The sequence below is a fragment of the Carettochelys insculpta genome, chromosome 11, assembly GCF_033958435.1.
Source record: "Carettochelys insculpta isolate YL-2023 chromosome 11, ASM3395843v1, whole genome shotgun sequence".
In the NCBI taxonomy this organism is placed as follows: Eukaryota; Metazoa; Chordata; order Testudines; family Carettochelyidae; genus Carettochelys; species Carettochelys insculpta.
This window is the reverse complement of record NC_134147.1, coordinates 35,874,225-35,895,707: the sequence shown is the minus strand read 5'-3', so window position 1 is coordinate 35,895,707 and position 21,483 is coordinate 35,874,225. Positions and strand designations below refer to the sequence as shown.

Genomic DNA, 21,483 nt, shown 5'->3' with positions numbered 1-21,483 from the left:
CTAACAATATTTTGGGGTTTGGGGGGCTTCCGAAAGGAGGGTTTCCTTCCAGAAGATTCCCACAGTCCGCACATCTGCATGTGTATTTTGGAGTCTGGCAGAGCTTCTTCTGGACTCCGAACCATGTGCCCATATGCTAATGAGGCACAGGAAATTTACATCTGTTCCTCATTAGCATCTTCCGGGTGGCTCATTACCATGCTGCTTACAGAAGAAGTGGCATGTGTAGACCCAGTCCAGGTGTTTTCATGTATTATCATGGGTTGCGTCTAAACTAGCAAGTTCTTTCAAAAAAAATTGAGCTTTTCTGAAAGAAACTACAGAGTGTCTACACACAAAATGGACTTTTTTAAACACAGCACTTTTTCCAGTGGCCCTGTTCCTCTCTCAGATGAGGAAGAGTACCTTTTTCTGAAAGATTCTTTTGGGAAAAAAATGTGTGTAAGTGTCCTGGGGCCCCTTTTTTCAAAAGAGCAGTCCTCATGGCACTGGATTTTTCAATCTCCAGATCATTCTTTTGAGAGAGCAGGGGCCATGTGGATGCACTCTATCAAAAGAGCAGATCAATTTTTGGATCCGTTTTTTTGTGTGTGGACATGCTCTTTTGAAACACGTTTTATTTGGAAGAGATGTCCCAGAAGAACTTCTTTTGAATGATCACTGTAGTGTCGGCATAGCATTGGGGTGAGGAGGCAGTCTGTAAACCAAGCTGAAGACCATCATTGGTTACCTCTCTTGCTTTATATAGAATTGCCATGGGGTGGAAAGCTTTTATTTGATTCCTTAACACCTGTGTAGAAAAATACAGAATTCAAGCTGGATTCCAGCATCAGATGATATGGACACATGTATTTGTAGCACTTCTGCAGGAAGATAGCTCTCACCCATTCAGTTATCTCTTGTAACTGGGCTATTTGTTCTGTGTCTGGCTTCCTCGTTGTTGTTTGTGAAGGGGTGGAAATAGGCTTTTCCCCGTGTGAGCCCATTGATCATAAATGGAGAGACAATATTCCTAATTTCAGATACAGAAATGCTATATGCATACAATGTAGAATATACACATTCAGTGGATTCCATGCTTTCCAATGACCCGGTACATGAAATATTTTGCATAAAGCATATTCCGATTGGGTATATACCCATTCATAAGTACATTTCCATAAAGAATAGAAGGTACAAGGTCACAGTCTGATGTTTCCTAAAAAGGACATCTGTCTCTCACACCATTTTGCTAAATATTTCAATCTCAGAGCTGATATTAATGCACGTCCATAAGAAAATTCTCCCCAACCAACTTTCTTTTAAAGGTTTGATCTAATCTCTTATAGCTACAGTAAGAGGCTGATCAAAGTTATTGAAAGCCTGGTATTAAAGGATTAGCTAGGTCACATTGAAATACATTTTAAAACAAGCACAAGGCCTTTTAGATCACTCTTAGCTCAAGTGAGCCTACAGAAGAAGGACTTCAAGGTAACTCTGTTTGACTATAAACAGAAACTGAGATTAAATCTGTGCATTGCTCTGTGAGGTGATATCACATATAGCTTTATTAGTACACACAATAAGCTTGGGATATATAAATAGTGGTTGTATTATGTAAAGGATAAATATATTGCTTCTGGACTCTCCTTTGGCTTTAGGCAACATGTAATTAGCAGCAGTGGTCTGGTTGTCCTAATCATTTAGTCTGTCCCGTCGTTTTTGTTCCTCTTCCTATTTACTAGTATCTACTTTTGGGATACCTTATCTCAGCTTGGCAGAATGGGATGAGTGGTTTTGTTCTATGCCAATCTGTGAAAAGTATCATGCTATTATTCTTTTAAGGAATATTTTCTCATAAAATCAATGGGGAAGTATAAATTAAAAACAGAGAGAACCATATGGCCCTGTCAATGGTTCACTAGGAATTTCTGTGAAACTGTCTTGGCTTAAACAGGGGAACAAGTATCTTCACTTAGATGAGGAAGGTAATTACAACATAGAGCAACATCATTGCAAATATAAATCAAAATTGTCCCAGTCATGGGCTGGGTCTACACTAGCACCCCCCTTTCGAAAGGGGGGTGCTAATGAGATACTTTGGGATATGCTAATAAGGCACTGCAATGAATACGCAGTGCCTCATTAGCATAATGGTGGCCACAACACTTCAGAAGTGCCGTTTTCTATTGCACGCAGCTCGTCTACAGGGGATCCTTTTCAAAAGGATGCCACACACTTCAAAATCCTCTTATTCCTATAACCAAATAGGAATAAGGGGATTTTGAAGTGTGCAGGGTCCTTTTGAAAAGGATCCCATGTAGACGAGCTGCATGCAATAGAAAACGGCACTTTCGAAGTGCTGTGGTGGCCATTATGCTAATGAGGCACTGCATATTCATTGCAGTGCCTCACTAGCATATCCTGAAGTATCTCATTAGCATCCCCCTTTTGAAAGGGGGGTGCTAGTGTAGACCCAGCCATGAAGTGCTGGTCTTGAGGAGATAACTGCATGAAGTTATGTGGCACTGAACAGAGGCAATGCAATAAGATTTGCCTGCAATCATTATTTTAACATTTGAAAACAGCTTCATACCCAAGGCACAAAGAATGCAAGTGGCAGTGCTTGTGCTCATGGTAGCAACTGTGTTACGTGGGGTTTGATTTGAGGGAAAATGAGCAGGTGTCATTGGGCAACCTGGCTAATTTGGAAAATACACAGGGAAGGCAGGGAACTGTGCAGCCTGAGAATGCCCTGATCAGAAAGGAGAGGGATGTGAGCACCCATGAGTCATGTATACATGATGCTGTTCTTATCCATACTGTTTACTCCAAGACCCATCTACCTGCCTGCTAGGCTGTCAGGGAATAAAAATCTGCTACCCATGAGAAGTTTCTGAAATAGGTTTGTGTATTTAGCTGTAATAAATACAATAATGGGACTTTCAGTCTTGTAATGTTTTCCATTCTGTCATAGATGGAGGCTACTGATGACTTTTCTCCCTGAGGGAACTTTAAGTTAAGACTGTGTCAAAATCCCAAAGGCATCCTGGGATAGTAATCATTAATGTTTGTAGTTGTACAGCAGCTTGGATAGCAACCTGTTTGTGGGAGATAAGGTAGGTCAATTATTGAACAACTGTCAAATATTTAACCATTTTAGAGATCTAGAAAAGCAGAGATAAGAGGTGAGTCCAAATGATTATTTACTCAAAATCCTATAATATTGTAGTTCTTACATAGTTTTAGTTCTTATTGAAAATATGAGTGTATTCAAATTATTGTAAGTGGGAAAATATAGTTTTAAATGCAGAAATACATTGTATAGGAAAGTGTATATATGCATGTGTATATATAAATATATTATGGGATAGCATCTCTTCTATCACTTATTACTATGAACTTCTGATATATACAAGGAGCCCCACTGAAGTCAAGGGGACTACTTGTGGTATAAATTTAAGCATGTGCATAAGTGTTTGCAGGACTGGGGCTTATGATATTTTGCATAGATCTCTACTGTAAGCGTTTCTCATCACAGAGGCTTTCAGCTTGCAATTTTCATTTCTTTAAAGTGCAGTCCAAATTTCCTAATTATATGAATTCCTTGCTTTGCAATCCAAAACTCTCAGGTGTGAGGAAAGTCCTTACGGAGCTTACAATTATTTTTTAACGTGCTTCATTAGTACTGCATTTCTTACTGGAATATACCTAGTATCGATCGCCATAAATCTTCTGAAATTTTACTTATTGAGAGCCACCTCCTAACCTCTCACATAGAACTGATCATATGCAATTGTACAAAAAGGCAATTAATGGATATTTTTCAGGCTAAACATAGAAAACATTCTCTACTGCTGTCTTGGGTTCTTATCATTTTGTTGTAAATAGATGGTCACTGAGTAGCTGTGAAAATATTCACAAATCCTGGTTTTTTGTAAACTTTAGCAAAAGTAGTTACTATTCTGAAAATGGGTTATTTTAATTTGTCATCCTATTAGGGGGCAGAAAACTTGCTTTGTGGCTGAATGACCAATCACGCACCATGGTTAGTGCATAACAAAAATCAAAGTGAAGAGTGAGGCTATGTCTAAATTGCAGAGTTTTTCAGAAATAACTTACTTCGACATTGGGCTGGGGGTGGGTGATCTGGGTCAGGAGTGGGCTGAATGTGGCAAGTTTCCATCTATGGGTGGAATAGGTTCTGTTATGTGCACCAAGGCATGTGTAGCTGTGTATCACCAATAGAAACACATGCTGCCCACTGTGGGTGTCTGTGGGCATTCTGCTAATCAGTGGAAAACAGAAGGATCAATGCAGACTTGCTGAGTAGGACCAAATGAAGGGATAGATCACTGCTTTCTTCTTCTGTGCCTTTTGTGGTTTCTCTGTCAGCTTCACTCCCCATATGTCTTTTCTCTGAGGAGCATATTCATACTAGACCAGTGGCTGATTCTTTTTTTTAACCCATGGCTGCAAGTTGTAGCAGATTCTTTGAAAACTCAATGATAATAAACTGAGCTTTTTTGCAGGACCTCCTCTTTTATTTATAAGTGGAATGAGCAGCTAACAGCCAGCTGAAAAAGAAAGTCAGTTCTTTAAATGTGGATTGAAACAACTTGGCCGTGTCTACACTAGCCCCAAACTTCGAAATGGCCATGCAAATTGCCATTTCGAAGTTTACTAATGAAGCGCTGAAATACATATTCAGCACTTCGTTAGCATGCGGGCGGCCGCAGCACTTCAAAATTGACGCAGCTCGCCGCCACGCGGCTCGTCCCAACGGGGCTCCTTTTCGAAAGGACCCGCCTACTTCGAAGTCCCCTTATTCCTATGAGCAGATGGGAATAAGGGGACTTCGAAGTAGGCGGGGTCCTTCCAAAAAGGAGCCCCGTTGGGACGAGCCGCGTGGCAGTGAGCTGTGTCAATTTCGAAGTGCCGCAGCTGCCCGCATGCTAATAAAGCACTGAATATGTATTTCAGCACTTCATTAGTAAACTTCGAAATGGCCATTTGCATGGCCATTTCGAAGTTTGGGGCTAGTGTAGACACGGCCCTTAAGAATAGGCCCCATTCATGCTCACACCATATGAATGGGATTTTGTCTGGTTGTAATATTAACAAATGAGTATTGACAGCAGTCACAGTCTCATTTTTGCTCCAGAGGTTTGCATGACAGGGCTGTGTGACTTGGTGCAGTACTTGTTCACAGTAATATCTGGTAGTAGACAGTTATATTCCAATGTGCCTCAGCTCCCCTCCCTCCCAGAGCCTCTGCACTTTTTGTGTTGCAAAATAGATTATGGTAGAAAGAAATAAAAGTGAAGAATAGCAGCAGTTGGGAGAGGGAATGGAAAGGTAGATACTAAAGACAGATGGGAGGTATGTGATGTGTCAGTTCTGCATTCTTGTTACCTCTGTTTGTTGCTGCTAGGGGACATAAACAAAATACTGGCTCCTGTTACTTTGTTAGGTGAGTCTCCATGGAAATTACTATGGAAATTCAAGCAAGTGTATTAAATATAATGTTAAGAGTCTGATTTCAACCCTCCATAGCCATTACATTTTCAGATAAATCCATTATGGGCCCTTTTGTTTGGTATCCTGGAGGCTTTGCCATGATAGCTAAAAGCATAGTATATCGTCTTCTGCCACAAGCTGCTGTATTACATGAATGGCAGTAACACATTTCTCTCTGTTACCTATAGCTTAGCAATAATCATCAATTATCAAAGTGAATGCAGATCTGTCCACTAGCCACAGCACCACGCCCGAAGATTAACCTGTGTATGTTGTCTGCATGCTTGATCTATCACTAGTGCATCTGTGTACAAAACAAATGTGATTTGTGACAGAGTTCAGAACTTCACAGGAGCAAAGGGAGCTGTTCTTAGGACAGCTAATCTGGACTGCTCAGCACAACGTGTGCTGTTCTCTCTCCTGGGAGATCAGCGATGTGCTCTTAAAGTAGTGGGTGTGCTGCTGGTTGTAGAAAGCTGGTGGGAATGGAGGACACTGAGAACCTAGCATAGGGTCAAGGATGACTACAAGTGGAGGGTGACAAAAGAGATGAATCCCTTCATACTCAGTGAAGACATTAAAAAGCCCTTGTTTCCTCCTCTTCCCAACCCATTCTGTTTGAGCCCAGTTTTTGGAGCATCTTCATGCTTGGAGTTCTGCTAATGAAGTCTCTGCAGACTGGGGTGGGAGCATCTTATCCACAAGGAATGGCTGTATTTAAGGGGCTTGAGTGTTCCTGTCATGTGAACATTTGGGGTGGCAGAGTTCCATTTCTAGTGTTCTCATACCTCTTTTCTGTAACGAACCTCTTTCTTCTCTACTGGTCACTGAAACTTCCATTAGCTTTAAACTGGCAATGGATAGTGAGAATAACATCCCCCCTTCCTCCTGGCCATGTGTTCTTGCCAGGCCTGCCAATGGGGAGGCAAAGGAGGCAGTTGTCCTGGGACCTGGCAGTTCAAAGGGTGATGACCAGAGCCCTGGGCCTCTTTGAATCTCTGACATAGCGCCTTACCAGCTGCTTCACATGGCTCCGAGGGTAAGAGGGACCCAGTGCTGCAGTCCAGGTGGTGCTAAGGGCTGGCTACTCCCCTTCTGCCTGAGGCCCTGCACCTTCCAGAAGGTGGCTTGCCTGTATCCAGACCTGAAGGCTCAGGGCTCCCCTCCCCAGCATCCAGCCCAAGGTGGGGTCTAAGGGTTGGGAGCCATGAACCTCATGGGCCAGATGAGGAGAGCCAGGCCTAGGTCAGGCCAATAGGGAACTGGGGGAAAAGGAATCAGCTCCACATAACAGTGGCACTACTCCTACGCCCACTCTACCTCCCCCAGCGCAGGGAAAGGCAGCCTAGTTCTGCCTGCAAAGAGGCTTTGCCCACCACTCTGGCTGGGGAGATGGTAGCTGGCAACAGCAGGAGAAAAAGCTCCCAGAAGAGACTTTTCTGATGCCACTGCTATTTCCCTAGCCAGGGAGCAGGGGAGGGTGGCAGCAGCATGCAGAGATAGGTGCCCTCACCCCAGCCTGCTCCTGCCCCGCCTCCTTCCCAGACTGCCCCACTCCTGCTTCTGCACCCTTCCTACAACCCAGACCCCATGCCTGTTCTCCAGCAGCCTCCTCCTTCACACTGAACCCCAACAACTGGTCCCCCTGAAGAGCTGATGTGGGGGAAGCCCTGAACCTCAGTCTCTCCCCTCTACCTGCGTGCCTGTGGGGCTGGAGCATGAGTGGAGTGAGGTGTCTCAGTCCAGGGCCACATCAGTGAGGGTTCTGTGGAGGGGGTTGTGTTTTTATGTGGCCCCCAACCCAAAAAGGTTCCCCCTCCCTGCTGTACAGAGAGAGACCCAGAAAGGAAACAGGTACATGAGGGGAAAAGGGAACACAGACACTTTCAGGAAGGTTGCAGAGAGTCTAAAGTTATGTGCACATGACCGCTTATACTGATAGAAATTCTATTGCTCGGGAGTGTGAATATGGCACCCCACTGAGCGATGTAAATTATACTGACCTAAGCATCCATGTGGTCAGTGCTATGTTGTCAGGGGAGCTTCTCCTGCTGGCAGCTACTGCCACTTGTGGAGCTGGAATAATTTAGTCTACAAGAAAGCTCTCCCCTGTCGGCATAAAGCAGGGATCTTCATATAATAGTAGTCTTCAGTGTTTGGAACTGTTACTATGGGAAAATTGAATATATATGTGTGTGTTTGTGTAGATTATATATATTCAATTTTAAGATTAATATATGTTTTTCGTGTATGCGTGACATTATGCACAATTTTGCAAAGGCTGTGATTAAAAGGGAGTCAGTTTTTATTCACTTGTTTAAGATGAAATGTTGGATAATAGTTTTGAATAATAGGAATTATTAATGATATAACGTCTCTACAATCAAACATAGCATATTACAGCACTCTTTTCTTGTTAAAATTATAAACATCCCCCATTTTGTCATTAGTACTCATTTAAATTTTTTACACTTCCATTTAGCTTTATGGTAGATGTAATCTTGATCTTTTATTAGCTTTTTCCATAATCATTGCATAGACCTTTTAAATTTGCTCATTGGCAGGCCTCCTTTATGAAGAATTTGTATTTTTTCAACAAGCAATACCAAAAAAATGCTTTTAGTGCTATGGAACATGAAATGTACATTTTGTATTTGCTAAGAGGAAAAAAGGGTTTAAATTACATAGCAGCCTGAAAGAACATTATTTTGTCAAATCATCTAATCTAATTAAAATAATTTAAAGCATAAATCCTATTCATCTTTCAGGAACATTTCTGGGAATTTTGTAAAAGTTATTATTTGAGAACATTTTGCAATTAACATTAACTTCCTTTAAGTCTGTACCTTTCCCTGAAGTAGAAAATATGCTGAGGTTTTGTCCTGGGGATGTACTAGGGATTCTGCTCCATTTCATATAGATTTTCATCAATTAATTAGAAACGTAATGAAATGTGACTCTCATCACTCAAATGTAAATCTGCCATGAATTTGTGCCATGCCATCTATGCCATCTGTAACCAGTAAGTAATGGAAATGGGGAACAGTATATACAAAAACAGGGAGACACCATTTAACTGTTGAAGTTTATATCCTGTATTTATTGATGCGCTCCAAGAAAAAAAAAATCCTTACACACTACATGATGGGAAAGTGCAATGCAAAGAATACATTTGCCAAATGCTCTTTAGAAATATTTTGGGCAAAATTCTGTTCTCATTCACACCAAAGTAGCCACTGAAAACTGATGGAATCAGTATGTCATGATGTAGCTGAATGCCTCTTTGGCAGAGCTGGGCAAAAATTTTGGGATGTGTTAACTATGGATCCCAAAAATTTTGCCTAGCTTTGTCAAAGAGGCTGTCAGTTACACCATGACTTATTCTCAAAGGGTGCATCTACACAGCAGCCTGTAGGTGGAATAGCTTATTTCAAAATAACACTGCTACACACAAAATAGCACTTAGCTATTTTGAAATAAGCACTTGATGATGCTGTGTTGTCTATGTTATCAAGATCACAGAGGCGTTACACCGAGGAACATTTTGGACCAGGCTATTGAAAACCCACAGCATTTTACTAACTATATTTATGATGGTGTGACACAATGATGATTTATTTTGAAATCAGCTCTATTCCCTGTCTTAAGAGCACCTATTTCTCTTTTGATCTGCTTTGATGTGTAGACACAATCTGTCAACAGAAGTTTTGACAGGAAACCCTTCTGACAGTCACTTCTGTCAACAGAACATGTTCTGGTATGGCTATGATCTGAAGAAATGGGTCTGTCCCATGAAAGCTCATCACCTAATACATTATTTTGTTAGTCTTTAAAGTGCTACTGGACTGCTTTTTTGTTTTGTTAGTATATAGACTAGCACAGCTTTCTCTGTTTCTGTCAACAGATGCTTCTCGTTTAGGTGTAGCCATGAAGTATGCTTTATAAGAGAGAGCCATTATTTATTATTTGCATATACAGAAGGTTTTTGTTGTCCAGCGTATTATGAATGTCCTTGCAAAGTAAATGGGGTTGGCACTAATGCATATATTTTTGGGTCATTCAGTGCAGCTGGCTTCTGAAAACTGGAAACCATGAACTTAAGAAGGTTATTTAGTAAATCTAGCATGCAGTGGAATGCAAGATGTTTAAGAGAGGATGAGGAATGGCAAATCATATACTCACCAATCATATGGTTATAATTCAAGGATTGCATTTAAAGAAGAAATTGGCTAGTCTTACACCTGATAAATGTAACAAGTCACAAAGAGCCACAGTACATCATCATCATCAATAACTGTGGGCTCAGTGCCCATTGGTGTCTGATGCCTCTCTCTCGCTATTTCCTCCCATCTTTCCCTGTCCAGTGCAGAGTAGCTTAGTTTCTGTAGACCAGCTCTGTACCGATCTACTATATCATCTACCCGTTCTCTGTGGGGTCTGCCTCTCCTGTTCGAACTGTCCATTGTGCCAAATACCAGGGTCTTGATTTTTCGTTCATCGGTCATTCTGCAAATGTGCCCAAATAGTTGTAGCTTCCATTTTAAAGCCTTTGCAGCAGGTTCTCTTTTGGCTGTATTTTTCTATATAATTCCTCATTGGTGATCTTCTGCATCCATCCTATTCTCAGCATCTTTCTATAACCACTCCTTTCGAACGCCAATATTCTTCTTTTTGAATCTTTTGTTATCACCCATATCTCACATCCGTACAACATGCTGCTGAATACACATGCTGCTGAGTAATCGAAATAAGCTATTTTGATGCGTAGCATCCACACATCCTCCAGGGCTGGTGCCGTCAATGCTCAACGTCGACGTAGCACAGCACTAAATCAAAATAGGCCCCGCAGGGGAGTGTCTACACACAAAAGCAGCCCCAGTTGGAATAAGGGGGCTAGGAAAGCCTGCGGACAGGGTCACAGGGCGGACTAGCCTTTCCGGGGCAACAGCAAGTGGCTCCCTTAAAGTGCCCCTCACAGGCAGACACAGCCTGCACAGCACAGGTCTGCAGAGCCCACAACCACTTGCACCCTATGCATGCAGCATGGACCCCCAGCAGCAGCAGACAGAAGCCCACATAGCTGCCCCCGGAGTAGTGGCTGCCCTGCTTGGTGCCATGGAGGAGGCCACCCAGCATCTCCTAGAAGAAGATGAGCTGTCCTCCTCGGGGGATGAAGAATCCGCCCCAGACCATGTAGCCCTCCCGGCCTCCCCCTGCCGGACACACCGCCGGCTATGGAGGTACCCCACCAGCACAGAGTGGTGGGAGTGGCTGGTGCTTGGGGAGTGGGACAATGACCGCTGGCTCTGGAATTTCCGAATGAGCCAGCAGACGTTCCTCGAGCTCTGCCAGTGGCTCACCCCTGCCCTGTGGCACCAGGACACCCCCATGCAGTGTGCCCTCACCATCAAGAAACGGAGGTAAGGGGACCCCAGGGGGAGGAGTAGGGACTGGGGGAGGGGGAACCCAGGGGGGAAGCCTGGAGGAGCCAGGGAGGAGGGGGAACCTGGGGGGGACCCCAGAGGGAGTCTGGGGGGGAGGGGGAGGACCTGGGGGGAGGGCCAGGCACACCCCTTATGGGTGCTCATGTTCTTCCCCTGCAGGTGGTCCGCGCACTGAATGCCCTGCTGCTCCACAGGCTCATGCAGCTTGGGGACCTGGATGCGGCCATCGCAGGGTTTGCCAGCATGGAGTTCCCTAATTGCTTCTGGGCACTGGATGGGACCCACATCCCCATCTGTGCCCTGGAGCACAGTGGAGGACACTTCCTGAATAGGAAGGGCTGCCATTCGGTGGTTCTCCATTCGGTGGTGCTCTGCCGCTGGGCTGCGCCGATGCGATGGCCCCGGTGGTCTGTCCGGCACAACAGATGCAGCGCCCATGCTGTCGAGGCCTTCAGATGGTGCAGCTGTGGAATAGAGGGTGGAAGAGCGAAGACAGCCATTAGTCTGGGCCCTGACCCGTGGCCCACGTCCCCCCAGCCTTCCGCTGCTGGTCCCCCATCCCCTGTCCCCCAGAGATGATGATGATGATGATGGGTGTGGTATCCCCCCTGGGGGGCCCCCTTCTGAGGGTCAGCTCCCCCCTATCCCCAGGGATGGGGCATGGCGCTGTCCTGGGGGGTAGGTGCTGACAGGCTCTGAGGGACGTGCCACTGCTGTCCCTGGGGCTGTGGTCTGGCTGGGTGTGTGGAGGGCCCTGGTCATGTCCCTTGTCTCTGCCCCTTAACCCGGGGGTGTGCACCTGGGGTACATACCTGATGGTCCACTCCCACAGTCGGGGGACACCCGTCGGGCAGACGCCCTGCTGGAGCTGCGGGATGGGAGGATGTTGAGGAGCCCCCCCATTCGCTGGAGCCCTCTCCTCCTCCTCTGCTGTCCCAGGAGAGGGCTCCTCTGAGGGCCCCTGGGGTGCACGGCTGGCCTCCAGGCTGGACTCCGGCTCCAGGGCCTGCTGGGGCTTGTCAGCTGAGGTGTCAAGGGTGGCCGGGGGGAGGTGGTGTACCGGGGACCCAGGATCTCTCTGAGCTCCCTGTAAAAGGGCAAGCAGCAGGGATGGCCCCAGACCGGCTGGCCATGTCCTGGGCCCAGGCGTAACCGTGCCGCAGCTCCTTGACCTTACTCCTGACATGGTCAGGAGTGCAGACAGCATGACCCTGGGCAGCCAGGCCCTCAGCCAGCTGGGCAAACGCATCTGCATTCCACCACTTGCTCCCCCTTACCTGGAGCACCTCCTCCTCACCCCAAAGACCCAGCAGGTCCCCGATCTCGGCATCTGACCAGGAGGGGGCCCGCCACCTCTTCTCCCCCGGCTGGCTGGCTGGGAGCCCTGGATCCCCTTGGGGGGGTGCCCTGTGGGTGCTTGGGGGGGCTGGCTGGCTGCCATGGGTGCTGGGTGTTGGATCAGGGCGTCTGGAGGGCATGCAAGCTGTGCACATGTCTGTGCTGCTGCCTGCACTCTCTCAGCTTCCTGCCATAGGAAATAAGGGGGCGAGGAGCTTTAAGGGGCTGCTGCACGCGGCGATCATAGAGCTCAGGGGCTGGACAGAGCATCTCCCAACCCCTCAGCTGATGGCCGCCATGGAGGACCCCGCTATTTCGACATAGTGGGACGCGGATCGTCTACACATGCCCTACTTTGACGTTGGACGTCGAAGTAGGGCGCTATTCCCATCTTCTGATGGGGATAGCCATTTCGAGGTCTGGATGCCTTACATCGATTTCAACTTTGAAATAGCACTTGGCACGTGTAGACACGTCGGGCGCTATTTCAAGGTTGGCCTGACTATTTCGAAATAGCCAGCTAGTATAGACGTGGCTAAAATGTATTTCAGAATACCATTTCTAGACACATGGTGCTATTTCTAAACATTGCTATTGGAGCCCATTATGGCTTATTTTGAAATAGCATTGTTCCGCCTCTTAATAGTGCCTATTTTGAAATAGCAATTTCGAAATCGGTGTTATTCCTCATGCACTGAGAGCTATCAGTTTTGAATAAAGCACTTGCTATTTTGATTTTCTTTCAAAATAGCGCATGCATATTCTGGGCACTAGCAAAGTCATTCAGAAATAATTACGTAGTGTAGCCCCAGCGGCTGTAGTTCTTTAGCTTGTACCCAGGAAGGAGCATCAGATGTGCATCGTCACATACATGCTGTATAAAAGAACCATAAAGGGTTTATCTCTTTTCCAGCCAATCCTGCAGTCAGAGATGAAGACTGAGCCCACCTGCTGCAAGACTGTTCTCACAGATACAAATGTTCCTAAAGAACTGCCCTGTCTACTTAGAAAAGCTCTGTGAGTTGAATGAGGTGAGACTAGTGGCAAACTAAGCATTGAACTGAATGTAGAGTGCTCTAGAGTAGCCGGAGAGGAAGTAATGACACCCACAGTAAATCAAACAGAAGGCACAGACATCTCAGTCCAAGACAGCGAGTGGACACTGCTAGCAGGAGGAAGACGGAAGAGGCAGACAGGGCAATGAGTCTGCTGAGTCCTTTCCATCCTCTACCAATGCCCACTGCTGTGCTAAAAGATGCCATTTTGCTCTGTCTGTATCATGCTCTAGACATCTTTCTGGAACTCTGCATCTCTACATCTCCATCTCCAGTCATTCCAGGGGAACCACAGTCAGACCATGTCCAGTGGTACTGTTTCTGGTGTAGTGATTGCCTTTGCCTGCCTGTGCCTGTAGGCTCTCTAGTGGCACTGTTGACCCGCTTGCGTGAGAGGGCTCTAGTGGCACTTTGGACCCTCTTTTGCAAGAGGGCCGTTCCACAAAAAGGGGAGCTCTGAGTGCAGGTTTATAACAAGCCAGAAGAAGAGGCAGTATCTGAGACAAGACTTTTAAAAATTAGTGTCTTAAATTAGTTTTTGAGATCTTTAAGTAGCTTAAATAAGCGGTCTGTTTACAGGATTGTTAAATGAAGTCGATGGGATCTTTGGAAAATCAGGTGATTCATTTAGCTTTCTTGGGAAAGGAGCCTAAAACTTTTTTGTTTTTAAATCCTGGCTGAGGTTTGTTAATGTGTTCTTTTTGTTTGCATTTTACAATGTATAATAGGGACTTGTGGTCAATATATTCGATTCTGAAACAGGCACAGTACAGGCTGATGTGGAGCTATATTGTCATGCTCAGGCAGAGGCTATGTAGTGAGGAAGAATCTGAAATGATGATGAAATAACTGAAATAAAGGTTCCTGTCGTGCACCTGAGTAGAAACTTGGAACATTCATGGGGCTTTGAACTTAGATAAGGGTTGATGCCCTACACATACGTACGTGTGTGAAACGTATATTCAATGCAGCATGTAGTCTGTCACATTCCACCGCTTGTCACTAGTCCATAACATAGTGTTACTACGTTCTCTGTTATCTCTCTGCACCTGAGCTTTCCCCAGAAGCTTCTGGTACTTCCCATTGTTGATGATGTTTAATGACTATATACATCAAGTACATTCTTAGGTATTACTGTGTAGTGCACTCGTCACTTTGTCATGTGTTTGCATGGCTTCTATTTCTATGACTATACGGCTCTGTGTGTCTCTTCCACTATTACTTTCAGACAGAGTGAGACAACCAAGCTTTTCTCAACAATCTCCCCAGCTTTTGCTTCATCAATCTTTACTTGCGATTGAATTTATTGAGGGCTCCCTTGAATTCTGAGGGCTATTGTAGGGTTTTAATGTGCTGTTCCTTGTCTGTATTATCTTTGCTTCATTGCTCCAGAGCCTCAGAGCAGATCCTAGTAGCTTGTGACCTTTTGCACAAAGAGGGTCATTCTTTCACTATGGCAATCTGCTTTCTTGACTTGGTATGCGATGAGCTTATTACTATTACAGAGAGCATCTTATGGAAGCACTACTAGAATAAGCAGCAGCCCTTTGTTTTCCTTGATCAGCAGTATGTGTGTGTGTGAGAGAGGGACATAGTAGGGAAAAGTTCTTAAGGTGGACAGCATAGTGGAAAAGAAAGTTCCTTCTTTAACATCTGGAATCCAGGAAATTTTAAAAAGCTGTACAAGCCTGTGATTATGCCTTAAAAGATCAGAAATATCAGTTTTCCTCTGTCCAGCCTTGAAGACCTTGCTGAAGTGTAAAATTGCCAGACTTTTTATAGGATTTCTGACATGCCTTTATCTCTTCTGGAAATGCATGCCACCAAAGCACCTCCTCTCATGGAAAGTCTGTCTCCCTAGGAGAAGGAAGTGATATTATATTTAAAGAGCCAACAACTCATCTGGTATCAATTGACTGAAAAGCAATCAAGGTTCACAGATTTTCACCAGTTTCAAATCTGGCTCAGAATGTGTAAAATAATACACCACAGCTGAGGGATCTAGTTTAATGTCTTTTGAAAAGGCAAATAAAACATTGTGTGCTGTGTAGTGAAACATTGTCTGTTAGCCGAGATTACAAGAGAAGGAACCCAAGTTAGAAAACAGTGTCACATGAAGTCCTCAGAGAACTGGTATAGTCTGTGAGCAACTATGAACTACTCTGTGTACAACCTTCACACTAGAAGGTTATAATCCACATAAGTGTTTCAGTCACTTACCCAGAGCTTACCTTATGATGCCTGATGCCCTATGCAGCCCAAGCACCAGGACACACTCCCTGTAGGGGTTGTGGGGTGGGCTGCTTCACAGGGGGCTGCTTTCATGGCTGTTGAGACACAGGGACAGGAGTTGTAGGGGTCAGATCCAGGTCTGCAGGGACAGGTGCAGGGCAGGGAGGCTGTCATGGGGGAAAGCACCAGGCAGGGAGCAATGCAGGCTGGAAGTGGAGCTGGGCATAGCCATGCAGCTGTCCAGAGATAGACAACAGTTTCTCCTTCCAGCAGAAGAGGAAACAACTAGTAAGGGGCAGAAAAGTTCAGCCTGCAAAGGGGCCAGTGGATGGGGCTGACCACCAAGCCAGGGCTGCCCACACCTTGCTGCTGCATCCCACCAGTAGCCCTCGGCCCACGCAGCGCACAGTTGCCTTGGGCACTGTGCAGTTCAGGGCACAGTGGTGCCTCAAATTTCTCAATGCCCTTGGCAGCTGTGTATGCTGCATATGCCGAAGGATGGCCCTGAAGCCCCACCCAGAATCACCAAAAGCTGTATTTTAAGTGTCCATTGACTCAAGTGTTGCAAATTGCCTATGGGATAAGAACTGTCTGTCACTTCCAGAGCAATTAGTATGTGAAACCTTATCAAAAGAAATTCATCAAGTTTAAACAGACATAAACGTTGCACAGGAATCTCTAAGGAAATCAAAAGGAGTATGGTACAGTATGTGTGTGTTTGTTGCTACACAAGGAAGTGTACTTAAGTCTTCTCCAGTCTGCTTTATTTCCCATCCTGTTTTTATATCACTTCATTCAAACGCTCTGTAATTCTACAATAATAAAAAGTCCCCAGTTATTTTATAACAAATAAATTGAAACATTAATATTATCACGCAGTTGTTTTAAATACTGCACAGCACAGTTCACTTGATAATGCTGTCTCATGCCTTATAGTTACAGCAGTTATTAATTATAGAGCTGTAGTACTCTGCAGTGTAACTGTATTTAATCAGAATACAGCAGAGATACTAAATCATTAGATCTTTATTAAGGTCAGGATTTTTGGAAGTAGCTAGTGATTTGAGATGCCTCTTTCTCGGTGTGGAGAGTGAAAGCTGACTTGAGACAACTTAAAGGAATCCAATTTTCAGGAAGTGCTGAACATCTATCCTCTGAAAATTTCTCCCCTTTAAATTGGCTTAAGATGGACTGGTTGTTTTTTAAATCAGTCTTCGTCCCTGTTGCATACAATGTCTATGCAGCTTTTTTCACTCTTGCAATCTGCTTTAATAGGATTTCTAAACTGCCAGTGAATTGGAGTCAGACAAATTATGGAGTATGTTATTAAATGATCATGTAGCAACTACTACATAACATTTTGGTCTTATGCTTTTCCTTATTTGGCCTGGGGACTAAGTTCTGTAGATTCACTCAAAGCTAAAATCTCCTTTTTGCATTCTAAACCAGAAATGTGTGTCTGTTGTTGGACGCTCCTGGTGGAAACAAGTTAATTGTTTACCCAGAGAAATTAAAAACATTAAAAATACTTGCAGAAAATAATAAGCCGGCTGAGATGTGCTACCTTACTTACTCCAAGTATCCTCTTGAAATCAGCATGGGGTTACTTATAATTTGATGTACATGTGTAAACACAATGATTAGATAGTCCCACATAAACCTAATTATATCTTCCAAGAAGTCTAAGCAGATATTTTACTATCCTGTCATTAAAAAAAATAAATAAAATGAAAAACACAACAATCTGCATACCCCTCTGATGTGTGTAAACATGGGAACATTAGGATAGAATGTATTTCCTAAAGTATATAACAGTAGTTGAGGTCAATTACAATTATGGCTCATTAGAGTATTAAACTAATAATATGCATTTTACTATAATTAATGTTCCCTTTACAAAGCTACAGTGATCTTTCCTTACAGTAATTTCTCAAATATTTTCAGAGTTTGGGTATTAGACAAATATAACCAGGTTATATTACATTAACCTAACTTATAAACTCTGCTATCACTTGTAGAATGTCTCTCACTTTTTTTCTTTTGCAAATAACTTCCAAAGGCATGCTGTAAATTAGAGTATTATCTAATTAGTCGCACTGAAGATTGTAGCTACATAATTTAGCATATTAACAAATTCCAAAGTATAAAACCAGGCAGTTCATGAGCACTGAGTAAAGCAGGTTCTGCCATAATTTCTCTTGAAAGGAAAGAAATAAAGCTGAGTATTCTTCATCACTCAGGAAATATGAGATTATCCTGGGATAGTCCCCTGTGAGTCCTTCTCAGCCCTTATCACAGACCACAAGCTCTCTGGGTCTCTTTCACCACAACCTTTATTTATTTTCTTCTTCCAACAGGCCACGGTGTGTAGAGTTGTTTACATATATTTATAGTTCATAGCCAGCTTCCCCACCTCCTTCTACTAGTAGCAGCAATTAAGCCTACCTACATCTGTCTTCCTTCAGGCTCCCAGCTCTTCCTGCTATACTTCCTCTCTGCTTATCAGGGCCTAGTTGTCGGGGTTACTTCTACCCATGTAGCCCCTCAATTATTGTCCTCTTCTGTCAATCAGGACTCAGCATAAACAGATTTGAGTGACAGGGTGCGGAGTTAGCTCCTGAGTCAGCACAGCCTGTTACAAGTATGTTCCTGGTGAAAAAGGCAAGACAACTGTTGTTCCACACTTAGTTTCTGTGTGATAAAGCTTCCGGAACAGTCAACCCACAAAGTCAGACTTCTCCGCAGTGAGATGGATGATAAATTTAAATAACTGGATGTGCATCCAAATCAGTTATTTGAACGAACAAATATGATCAACCACAATCTGGATGGATCATTTGGGAAGGTGTACGGTTTACATGTGAAAGTTGATCCACAGTTAACAATTCTTGAGGATGATCTACAAAGACAACAATTCATGAAGGTTCTATGCTTCATCTCCATAATGGTGGAAGACCCCATCCTGCTACATGATAAGCACAGAAAGACACCTATTGAGCCTTGACCTGGGAATTGTATATGAGCATAAAAATCAGCTGGCTTGATAATTTTGCAAAATTGGAACCAAACACTATGTTAGTAGCTGATTTCTTTCCTGCTGTATTTTTTGTCTAAAGTCTACAGTGCTTCCAGGAATAAACTAGAAGCCTAGATTTAAGTCAGTCTTGAAGAAATTATGTTTAGTTTTAATGATTTTCTTTTTTAAGCATATTAATGTATACATTTTAAAAACTACATACTGGTTTATTGTAGTTACAGGATATCATGTTTATTAATGTGCAACAATTTTTCAGATTACTTTTAACTGATGATGCCATGTACAAAGCCGACTTTTGTTGAAAATGTTTAAAAGCAGAATTTTTGCATATAAGTCAAAGAATTTTCACAACAATCTTTACTGCAATGGATGTAAAAAGTCCAAAAAACAAGACTAACATTATCCACCCTCAAAAGTGTTAGGTTTCCTTAATATTTTTCCCAAGTTAATGAACAGTCCAGAAAAATGAAATGAGATACAGAATAACTTGCAGAATAGATGGTTGTCAATTTCTGCATTTCTGCTTCTTTACAGAGCCATCTTAGGTTATGCAAGGCTGCTCGTGAGTCATCTTTGCCATAAATAGCTCTAGTGCCTGCCTGTGCTTCCACTCATCATTTTTCTAAGTCATGTGAAATTGGCATGATTCTTGACTGTTTCAGAATAGCATTCACAAAATTAGTGAGTTTCTTGTTAATTTCATTTTTATCTGGTTTGGAAAAACTGAGGAGTAACAGACGCATTGGAGCTATGAGTTACCTGTCTGAAGACTCGGAAAGATACCATTGCACCAATTACACAAGATTGCATTCATAATCGTACAAGCGAGAAATTTTCATTTCATTATGAGTTAGCGTCCTTTTACTTTAACTGCAAGAGACAGGGAAAGATTCATTTTCAGAGTTTCAGTTCTACCCTGGGATAGAACCATATTTAATGTTTAAAAAAAACATTGTTAATAATACTAATATATTTTAACTTGCAGAACTGACTTATGCATGGATCTTCAATGAATATCCCAGGTTTGTGCACCAGGATAATCGTCGTTTTGTTTCTCAAGAGACTGGAAATTTGTACATAGCAAAAGTGGAAACATCTGACGTGGGCAATTACACATGTGTGGTGACAAACACTGTAACAAATAATAAAGTGCTGGGCCCCCCAACTCCTTTGATACTGAGGAATGACGGTAAGATTTCTGGTTTGGGTACTTTTGAAGCAATTCAGAGTAAAGATAAATAAATAACCTCAGCTTTCCAGAGGTCCATTTAAGATCTGAGGAATGCACAGTATGTGGTTCTGTGTCACAGATATCAGTATTTTTAAAGGTGGTGTCGTGAATGATACTTTATGACTGGACAATGCCACATTAGCATGAGATGGTTGTAAAACTCAGTAACTTGGGGACACTTGATCCAGGAGAGGGATGAAAACAGATTTCAGTGGATATGTTGCAGTTTTGCTCATTTTGTACAGCACCGAAATGATCGGACAAACTTTTTATTGTTCTGGAAAATATTGTCGGAGACAATAGTTTGCAAATAGAATGAACATTGATTTTAATAGTCAGTGGAGTGGTACAAGAAAGGGGAAATAAGTAAATATCTCTACTTTTATACTGGAAACTTATCTATATCACCTTAGTTTTTGTATACATAAATCATGTTTTCATGATTGCTTGCAGTGTTCAAGTTAGGCCTTAAGAGGTCAGTTATGGATAGCAGATTTTGGCTCTTAAATCCAGAATAGGTTCCCAAATGCATGAAAGAAAAGATGAAAGCTAAAGCTCATAAGTCTTCCATTAGCATCTGCAATGCCTGAAGAATAAAAATCACCTTCATGTTATTTAAGACTTTCAGTAACAATACTTTGCAATAATCACATCATGCTCTGCTTCCATTTACTTCAGTGGGACATACGGGTTGAACCTCTCTAGTCTGGCAATCTCTGATATGGCAACTTCCATGATACAGCTTGATTTTTCGTTACCTGGATGTCTACTTATCATGGGTTTGGCCAAGTTTTATGCAGTCCTATGCAGTCCCATGAGTTTGTTCACAGCCACCAATCCTGGCTGTCGGAGTTCTGTGCTGTTATTTAGCAATAATGTACCCCTAAAATTCTTCCAAGTGCTCAGTAAGCAATGAAAGTGTTGATAATGCTACAAGACAATATTGACCTGCCATGGTTCAAGCAAATTGTCTGGTTTGGCACCGATCAGAGAACTGGACTAAAGAAGTACAACCTGTATGTTTGGACCCTGTATCTGCTGGTCTTCTTGAAATGAAGCATAATGTGATGGTGCTCACTAGTGGTATTCATTGAGAAGCGAATTGACTGGGGCTTTACCCTACTGAATTGCTCCTCTGCAGTCCACTGCCATATTTGCAGTGTACAATTGTCTTCCTGTAGTAATTCACACAAATACACTCTCAGATTTATTATGGACTTCACATTTTAACTGAACTACTGGGGAGTCTCAGAAAACATTGTGGTAAACATGAAAGGTTCTATTATGTTTATTTAGCAAACTATCAAGATTTTCTTATGCTCAACAGATAGTATCTTTAAAATGAGCTACAGTTTTATTTTGAAACTAAGGTTGTCACAAACATACACAAAATTTATCTAAACTCATATCCAACCTAGTTTCTAATATACCACATAGTGATGTAAAAAAAAAATAAAAAGAAAAAACTGGACTTCAAAAGAAAGAACACAGCACATTTCAGACATATAAAGAACATGAATGAATTAAATGAAAACCACAGAAAAGCCCCAATGTATTTAAATGGGCAAATTATGTCTTACTTTTCTTTTGGATTTATGCCTACATTTCCAGTATATTTTAATATATGACATATTATTCTCATTAGAA

The 21,483-nt window shown here is 43.0% G+C and overlaps 1 protein-coding gene across 1 annotated transcript in view; it reads left to right on the top strand.

Moving 5' to 3' along the window:
- The window catches only part of LOC142018847 (contactin-4-like), a 242,264-nt gene that overhangs the window by 80,290 nt on the left and 140,491 nt on the right, over window positions 1–21,483 (top strand). The window contains exon 4 of the mRNA XM_075005012.1: window positions 19,591–19,794. Within this exon, the coding sequence (XP_074861113.1) occupies window positions 19,591–19,794 (204 nt within the window). The remainder of the gene's footprint in view (window positions 1–19,590; window positions 19,795–21,483) is intronic.